We start from the raw sequence: 9,732 nt of genomic DNA, 5'->3' as shown, positions 1-9,732 counted from the left end.
TCCGTCTCCCTTTGAATAGATACAATGTAGCAGCGCCCTCCACCAGTCCCTGGATTGGTAGCAGCGAGAAAGAGGGCGGTGTTCCGCAGTACTGGGCTACCTTCCGAGCTTTCTCCCACACTCGGCTCCCTGCTGCCCTCCCCATTTGAAAAAAGAGAGAAGGGGGCGAAGAGGGTGGAATATATACATGTACATACATATACACATGCATGCGCATGTGTGTATATACATATGTGTATATATGTATGTATTTCTAGATTCCTGTCCCCTCCCTAACCTTCTCCGAGGGAGTCCTGAAATGGAATATATTGCCAGTTCCCCTGTCTCAGGATAAAATTGTGACACATTAAAGAGATGCAATGTCAGGTTTCATTCAAGCAGAGAACCTCGGGGACGGTTACTAGTTGTGCGGACTTACCTAGACAACCACACTCCACAGCATTTGGTCCAAAAGGTTGTTTGAACACTCAGCAGCCGGCGTCCAGTCTCGGGACACTTTGTGTATTTTTCTCAGCGAGAAATTCACACTCAAAACAACTTCCAGACGGTGGGGATGGAGAGAAGAGTCTCATATTCACAAGGTCAATAGCTATTTTTTTGCATGTAATTCCATCACACAGTGGGACGATCTATCCAAACCAAATGCTCAAACGAGTAACTGATTGCTATAAATCTTATTATCACAGTGATTTAATTTGGGGACATGCGGAAGAAAGCGTTTCCAATGTGCAAAAAGTAAAAGTGCTAGCTTTTGTGTTCAGTTTTTGACGTGGTCTGGATGTATTGTATGTGTGTTCTAAACAAGAGACCAATTCAGCTAAATCATACATATGCTGTGCTTGTGTTTTCAATGATTTTAATTCTCCCAGCTAGACAAACAATAACGTAAATGTCATGAAATAAAACTTCACCCTGAAAGTAACCCTCATACACTGTGCAAAATACGCACCAGAGTCTGGAGGGAGGCTTGCTAATGAACCCTCTTTGCAGAGGGCTGTATAAAAAGTAAGCAACTTTAGGAAGTCATTACATGAGAAAGACGAAGTTTCACTGCAAAAGGGTCATTTAACTGTAGTGACAGACCCCTGTGCATCCACTGCTAGGTAGATCACTCAGTGAAACTGAATGACAAATCCTTCACTTTATGAAGCACTGTTCTCCTTTTCACCCAGGCTTCCTGGACACTCTGGGCAGTCTTGGAGTCATGCCAACACCTCTTCTCTTATTCCGCCCCAGCCCAAGCAACCTGAGCGGACAGTCTCTGTCTAGAAGCACAGATGAGCGGTCTTCAGACAAGAGTCCAAGAATCAACGTGTTCTGCAGAGGTTAGCAGCCATCAACTAGGGTCTCTCAGAGTGACAGGCAGCTGTGCTCAGCTTCCATTGTAAAACAGAGCGAGTGACTGGAACACGCGCGTGAGCGCGCGCGCGCTCACACACACACACACACACACACACACACACACACACTCCCTTACTCACACACGCGGAACCGGCCGGGGTGAGGGGAGGGGAGGAGGAGGGTGACGTGAGCGTCCCATGGCGTCACCATTGACGTCTCGCATTCCAGGAGCTCTATGGAGAGGCCGCTAGGGCTCCTGTGGCATAAATGACGTTCGGAGAGAGCAAGCGAGCGCGCAGCCGGGAGAGCAGTCTCCTGCCTCCCCCCAGCTTGCAGCACCTCTCCTTCTCACACAAACGCGCACACGCTGACAAATACACACACTCATCCCCAGATACACACACACCTAGAACCACACACTTGCATACACACTCCACTCTCTCCAACACGCTTACACACCTCTCCAACCGAGCTTTGCGGTGCACAGCCGCGCCGGCGAACCCCACCTCCGGCTCACATTGTCACCCCGACAGGAGCAGCAGCAGCGGCAGCGGGAATAACGGAGGCTACGGCAGCGGCAGCAGCGGCAGCAGCGGCGCGGCTGCATTTTTCTCTGGGTTTATTCCTTATTCCCTGGCTCAGGAGCGGCAGGAGCCAGGGCGCCCGCTGAGCTCCTCTTCCTTGCTTTCCCATGAGTTGGGATTGCAGCATCTCCTGCGAGCCCGCAGCCTCCGGGAGTTCCTCAGTTTGTACAAGTCAGCCCTTCCGGGACCTCGGCTACTACTCCCCCATGAAGATTTCGGGGCAGTCCTCTATAAACTCGATATAAAGACGGAACCGCCACAGCAGCCAAGTACGTATGAGATTCGCAGAGCTATTTAGGGGAGTTGCTAAAAGTTGCTCGGAGGGCTCTCTGGTAGCTACCGATTTTGACAACTTTTTGTGGTTTTCTCCTCTTCGCTCCCCACAAATGAGTCGTTTTGTAAGGAGTCCCGAGGACTCTAATCTGAAACTTTTACCCCCTATGAGTCCCGCTGGGTGATTAGAAGTTCGTGTGATTTTCTCCCCCTCTTTGGAGAGGCTTTTTCTTTAACAAAGAGGAGGACCAGGATTTGTGCAATAGCTGCTCCAGCGATATTATTCTGGGTATTTCAGGCTCTGGTTGTTGTCATGGAAATGATGCTCTCGGCGGCGGCGGCGGCCGGGAGTTGCAGCTCTGGTGATGAATGGCAGTAATTTTCCTTCTTTAAGTAGGCTTGAAAATAGGTGATTTTGTTGGTACAAGTTAGTAGTACCTAATGGAAACTACAGGGCAGGTTGATTGGATTTGGGATGAGAGGAAAATAACCGGGGGGCAGCGACTGCAGGAGCTACAGAAGCAGCTCTGAGGAGCACAGTGGTAATTGTTGGAATGTGGCATATTGTAATGAAATGAGACAGGGGCTTCTCTAGGCACGTCTGCCCTGCATCTGCTCTTCTCACATTTACTCTTTTCCTTTTGGAGGTAATAAATTGTAATTACCAACTTTAGTGACCCAGCACGTGTGTGTGGTTTTCCTGTTCTCTCAGTCTTGGTTTGATGTAGAAATTACTTTTTTTTTCATTTTTTTTATTGTTAATTGAAAAAGCTCGTGGCTCTAGAGGAGTAGAACGAAGTCATTTTTTAAATGACTGAAATGAAAGTTCTCGGTAGAGAGAAGTTATAGGAACGTTGAAAGTACCTCCTAAAAGATGTCTTACAGACGTGTTGGGAAAGGTATTGTTTGGTACACAGATTGTAGGTGTATATTTTTCTTCCAGTTTTCCAGTAATATTTCCAAAGAATGCCATTTATAAGTGCTCCAAGTCAATAAGGAGGTTGTAAATGCCTTATCTGAAGTCTATTTACACACACACACCCCCATACTGAAATATATCAGGAAATAAACATGGCATTGGGGCCAATGAATGCTCATTTATCTCAGCTAATGTGAAACTTTTCATAGAAAGCAAAAAGCTGGAAGAAATAAAATCTGCCTGACTCGGAAATTGATCTTAAATGTATTTGTTAGCAGTAGTGTGCTAAAGTTATTATGGTTTAATGAAATTTTCAGAATAAATTAACTCTAACCTCCAACTTTGCTACATTTTCACCTTACCCTCATCCCTGTTCCCACTCTCAGCCCCAGGAGTATGTTTCCAGCAGTTTTCTTCTCTACTGTCCACCAATGGACGAGGTTTGGAAACTCCACTGAGGACCCTAGCCACAATAGTACGTTTCATGGTTTCTTCCAAAAGTTGCAAAGGGGAGGGAAACCTGGGGGTGTCACTGGAGTCTGAATATGGGGAAGAAAGCCCTTTGACAGGAGTAGTTATCCCTCCCTAATTTACAGCCCCTGAGGCTCTGTGCTCCTGGCTGTGGCTGCTGCAATCAGGAGAAGTCTTACGTGTTTAAAGGCGCAGAGAGTGTTTCTAGGTAACCAGCGACTTTGGGGGCGGAGAGGAGCCCTAGGGCGCTCAGCTTAGAGAGAAAAGCAGCCTCGTTCACCAGGGGGCTAACCCCGAGAATAAGGAAGGAACAAAACCTCGGAGCAAAGAAATGAACCGCCCACCTCCCCAACCGAGAACCTGGTGAAACTCAATGGTAACGGCATGGAACAGCGACGCTGAAAAAGTGTCTCCCGGGTTAGAAACCATTCGGAGACTCGTCCATCAGGCTTCACCAGTTGGGGAGCAGGGAGGAGGGCTATTTTGAGAGATCATATTAAAGATAAGCAAAAATAATAATAATAAGGAAAAAGTGAGGCATCCAATGCAAAACGAGATAGGTATCACTTACACCTGGAACAGAACTGAAGGTTTCCGGTCTACCAGATGCTTAGGGAACCAAGGGGACAGGGGGGCGGGAGATGGCTAAGGAATCCCCACTTTCTCAGTCAAAACGTTGCTGTCGCAGCTTCGAAGGACTATGAAGTTTAAACCCGCTGCCTAAGTGTTTCTTACCAGACACAATCCAGTGCCCGCACTTCTAAATAGGAAATGAAAGTTTTCTGAGCCTCCCTCCAGATTATGTAACTATTGAAATTTTTGCTCCAAGTTCAAAAGCGAAATCCTAAATCGTCCAGTGGAAGGGGGCGCTGCAAACCGAAGGTTGTGGCTTGCCAAGCCAAGAACCCAGGCTGGCGCTCGAAAGTTTCACTGCTGCTTTTTGTGTATGTACCTCCGAGGAGCCCCAAGTAAAGCTAAGTGGGCCGAGAAAAGTGTCCACTAAGGATATATGCGGGGCTGTAGACCAGTGGAACTCTAAAGGAAAGAGAGATTGAGGGATTGGTGTGTGAGGTAGCATACAAGTGGATTTCAAAAACAGATTCACAGGATGTCTCGTCAGCAAGTGTCTGATTAACAGTCTTTTATTTTTGTTTGCCTTACCCCTGGAAAGCTAAACTCTGGTAATAGAACTGAAGATCTATTAGCATTTAGACTAAAAAGCAAAGATTTTGTCAATTCCCTGGAGTAGTCTTGCATTCGTTACGAACAATGTGCACCTTCTCTCCACCTTGTAAATTTGTATTCCTTGGCAGGAGAGAGAAAAAGCCTTCATTCTGCATATTTACGTTCATTGATCCACCAGTTCTGTTAGAATCCGGAATATATTTTCATTCCTTTCAAATATATGTGTGTGTTAAAATTTCGAATAATATTGAGAATTTTTATTGTTGATTAAATTATTTGGGATTTTCAAAGGCAGTTGCCCTGATGTCATAGACATAGGCTGTATCGATACAGTAAGTTTAGTTGCTGTTAATACTTTTTTCCGTATGTTGTCTTCTCTCCAGAAAGATACTAGCTTGCTCTTTAGTGCTGGCAAATGAGGATCTTCTTATCATGTCCTTATGATAATTATTGATAGTTACATGGCATTTTCATTATTCCCTGTACCTATCCCCCTCCCCTTTCTTTTCCCTTGCCAAATAACCAACCAACCAGACAAAAACCTAGCCCAATACCACTGCAGCGTCGAAGTCGGAAGATGTCACTCTTAATGTCGATTCCTTAGCGTCTGACTGGTTTCATTGTCCGGCTGAAGACCCAGCTGGTCTCATTGTGAACTTTACTCTCTCCCCTGCGGTGCCTAACGCTGACAGAACCCAGTTCGGAAGAGCGCCGCCAGCCCAGCGCCAGCTCTCAGACTGGAACCACTGACGACCACAGCAGCTTCACAGCCGCCACCCCGCTGGACCCAACGCCCCCTCCTCAGCCTCTGTCTGTAGCCTCCTCTGGAGAGACCACCAGCCCCATCATTCAGCGCACAAGATTCCCTCCAGGTAACCCCGCCGCCTGAGGCCCTAAGCTCTTCCTCCCCTGGTGGATGGGGAAGGGAGATACTGCAGAATGGGATAGTTAAGTCACTCTTCCTTGGTTTTTCCAGGCCCTATATCTATGAGAAGGCTTACCTTGACCAGGATTTCATGGCCTGATCTTGTCACTGGCCGTTGACACATAAACTTCCTTTTTCATAGTGAAGCTTTGAATGTCCTAGGAATGGGACTTGTGCTTAGGGCTAAGCTATGCATTTCTCTGAATTATTGTTTCCAAGAAAATCACAGACAAACCTACAAATTATTATCCTTCTTAGGTTTCAATATATTCGTTTTAACCATAGAATTGGGGGACATCTTTTTTTTTTTGCATTTAAGGGGCATGGCATCATCATTTAACATAATAAAAATTTATTTCTGTAAACCTTAGGATTCCCATTTATCTCTACTGAAAGCCACTTTGTTATTATTAAAGTAGAGGACAGTAGAGTTTTACAGAAGATGGGGTAGTTTGGGGATTTTTTTAAATAAAGAGGACTCTATTCCTCCCTTGTATTATTATTATTTTCTTTCCTTTAAAACAATTAAACAGTGATTATTAGTCTTTCATCTCATTTTAACAATCCTAGCAGCAAAGAAAACAGTGTTTTAATCCCAATTGATGCCAAGCAATCTTCTCTTCTCTACATTTTGGAAGTGCAGATGTCTTCTCTTAGGATAATAAATCAGTGAGATTTGGAAATATGGGTAAGATAAGGTTGTCAAAGGAAAATAAAATGACTTTTTCTTAAATCCTTCATTCTTTTTATGTAGATCTGACCATATCACCTGCCCTTCCTTTTTCAAGGAAAACAAGTTACTACAAGCTGCTGCATTCATATAACCATAAAGCAAAGAGATGGGCTATTTAGACTTTTAGTTAACTAAGCCTATAAAATATTGTGACTCAAAGTTACATCTAAGGGATGTCTCAAATTGCTATCTATCTAGAGGTTAAGTACACTAAGAACACTTTGTGCCAATAACTGCTTCAGCAGTCTTGGTTGAAAACTGATAGGGCAACAGATCCTACTTCTGTGACTGCTCAGCTTCTCTTCCCTCCTCCCCCACCCGCTCCCCCCCCATAATACTTAATTTAAATGGGTGAAGGGTGGGAGTTTGATAAATGCTGATTGTTTTAGTCACAAATATGTACGTATATGTGTACGTACGAACTAAGGCACATAATATCCTTGGGATGGGTATTTTGTTGCAGTTGCGGATTTTTTTTTTCTTTGCAGATGCAGCAAAGTCCCCAGAGTCCATTTTCTGGGCCTACGTTCCATCTCCTTGCCTAGAGAACTGAAGTTGTTGGTGGTTGATGGGGGGAGGGTAAGGGGGAGGGTGGCGGGGTGCAGAGGAGAGCTGCTTCGAATTCTGTAGAGCTATTGGAAAGGGGAGTATTAGGCAGAAAAGTGATTCTAAAGCGGATTGACCTCCTCTATCCTAACTCATAAATATGTCACTGTTCCCCACGAGGACTAAGTCTCATGTCGGGCTGCTTCTTTATGAACTCAGTTTGTTATGGGCAAATGGTCTGTGGCTGGGTGAATGAAGTGGTCTCTCCTTTCCCAAAATAAACAAACAAGGTACTAATTTATTAGTCTGTTAGTTGCCCATTCAAGGTCTTGGTTGTCAAAGAGGCCATTGCAGTTAATTCTCAGTAGAGTTTTCTAGCAAACGCTTCTGGGTTTTAACTAGTGACACCAGGCTCCCTGGGTCTGGTGGAAGGCTCAGGCATTAACTGTGCTCAAGCCTGGGGCTTGGCTTCAGAGGACACCGCCTGCCTAATATGCTCTTTGACACAGCACAGCCAGTCAGGAATTTCTGGGGAGTGAGAAACGTTGGGTTTTGGTGTCTGCGAAAAACGACAAGCTTTGGCTTTGACCGCTTTTGAAACAGAGGATTAGGGAAGGAGACGTCTTCACAAATTGAAGGGGGAAGGGCAACAATCGACCTTGCTAATTAATTAGTTTAGGGAGAATTTATATCTGTTTCTGAGGGCTTTTTGTTTCTTCTTTGCAGATATGCCCTGCGTGCAAGCTCAATATAGTCCTTCGCCTCCTGGTTCTAGTTATGCTGCGCAGACGTATGCTTATGGCTCAGAGTACACCTCGGAGATCATGAACCCCGACTACACCAAACTGAACATGGACTTAAGCAGTACTGAAATCACAGCCACAGCTACCACCTCCCTGCCCAGCTTCAGCACCTTCATGGAGGGTTATCCCGGGAGTTACGAATGCAAGCCCTCTTGCCTGTACCAAATGCAGCCGTCTGGTCCCCGGACCCCGGTCAAGATGGAAGATTCCCGGGGGCACAGTTATCACCACCATTCGTCCATTCCGCCGCCTTCCTCCTCCTCAGAAGAGGAAGTGATGCCCAGTACCTCTATGTACTTCAAGCAGTCTCCCCCTTCCACCCCAACCACGCCCAACTTCCCCACGCAGCAGACGTCCATATGGGACGAGACACACCAGCTGCAGGCCACCCAGACTTGCCTCCCAACAAGTCACTTGATGGATGCCTCAATGAAAACCGTACCAGCTACCACCCGCTTCCCTCAGATTCACTTCAAGCACTCGCCACCTCACCCTCCTACCCCCATTCCAGTGGGAGGCCATCACCTCTGCTATGATCCCCTCCAGCTAGGAGCCACAGACCGGGTTGCTGCAAGTGGCCAGCCAGCCCCCATGGAGGGCCACCCTTTTGGGCTGTCAATAGTCAAGAGGGCTGCCCCCTTGACTTTTCCCCAGCTGAGTCTGCCACCTACTGCTGCCGCCGCCTCAGCCGGGTCCAGCTTGCTAGGAGAGAGTACCAGCCTCCCATCACCTCCCAGTAGGAGCTCCTCCTCCGGTGAGGGCACTTGTGCTGTGTGTGGGGACAACGCAGCGTGCCAACACTATGGTGTGCGCACCTGCGAGGGCTGCAAGGGTTTCTTCAAGGTGAGCATCTTTCTTCCCTTTTCTTCTTCTCTCCCCCAGTCTCCCTATGGTTAGGCTCCTTCCATTCTATAGTCCAGAAATTTAGCCACTGGCATCCAAGCCTCTGTTATTCATGACTTTTATCGTCCTTGTACTTAAGGTAACTCCCCACGTGTAAATTAAGAGTGGCAAGGGGCAGCTGCCAGAATGCATTTGTAAAGATGCCTACCTTACAATCTCAGAGTTAGTTTAGACTTTAGGAGAAACTGACTCATTTAACCTCTCAGTCTTGCACTCAGCTATTCATTCATAGACTTTGTAGAACACTTAATTATTCAGCCTCCTCTGGAACAAAACACACAGACACCCCCATGCATACCTGATTCTGTATGTCCTCCTTTACATCCTCACAAGAGTTCTAATCTGCACATTTACTTGATGTTTTGCTGATTGTTGTTTCTGGAAGGTGGGGGAGGAATGAGGAGAGCCAAGAGATTAGGTTAGGTGAATGAAAACTAGGGTTTTAGAGTGGAGGACAGAAAGTGATCTAAGTAAGTAGGGTGTACAACTAAACATGACTTATTGTTGTCAGCAGATGACAGAGATTACACAGATAAATGAATATTAATATGGACATTTCATTTGAACTATTTGCTTTAAAACCCTTTTATTATCAAGGATTTGTGAGAGCTACTTTTCAAGCTATTGTATGCCTTTGACTTGGATTTTCCCATCTTATGCCTTTTCCTGCTAAAGAACAAATAAAAGGCCAGATGATGAGCAGCAGGAGAAAAATAATGAAAATTAAGAAGGGCATGGAATGTCCACCGATAAAGTCAACCTGAATAATTGAAAGTTGACTGAGAAACCTAAATGGCAATACATTCCAAGGTGGAAATCTACATTGTATCCTACCAATGGCCCTCCTTTTGTTCCATCTATTTTACTTTGGGGGGAAAATCTATACATAAAAGGAGAAACAATAAGCAAGCCAACCAAAAATAATCTGTTAATTAAAGAAATGGAAGCATATTTTACCCAGTGGTCTTCCACTATTAAATTGAATTCTTTTAAAATGTGACATGAAGTGCAGTTAATGATGGGAATTCTATTATTGAACCATAACGATC

The 9,732-nt window shown here is 45.6% G+C and overlaps 1 protein-coding gene across 1 annotated transcript in view; it reads left to right on the top strand.

Moving 5' to 3' along the window:
- The first annotated feature begins 1,559 nt into the window (after positions 1–1,559).
- Positions 1,560–9,732, top strand: part of NR4A3 (nuclear receptor subfamily 4 group A member 3) — a 34,102-nt gene continuing 25,929 nt past the window's right edge. Inside the window, exons 1-3 of the mRNA XM_020995539.2 lie at positions 1,560–2,194; positions 5,466–5,645; positions 7,704–8,623. Coding sequence (XP_020851198.1) covers positions 1,609–2,194; positions 5,466–5,645; positions 7,704–8,623 — 1,686 coding nt within the window. The 5' untranslated portion in view covers positions 1,560–1,608. The remainder of the gene's footprint in view (positions 2,195–5,465; positions 5,646–7,703; positions 8,624–9,732) is intronic.

The sequence above is a fragment of the Phascolarctos cinereus genome, unplaced genomic scaffold (genome assembly GCF_003287225.1).
Source record: "Phascolarctos cinereus isolate Bilbo 61053 unplaced genomic scaffold, phaCin_HiC Scaffold_4;HRSCAF=312, whole genome shotgun sequence".
NCBI lineage: Eukaryota > Metazoa > Chordata > Mammalia > Diprotodontia > Phascolarctidae > Phascolarctos > Phascolarctos cinereus.
The sequence above is the reverse complement of the archived record's forward strand: the minus strand, read 5'-3'. Positions and strand labels throughout refer to the sequence as shown.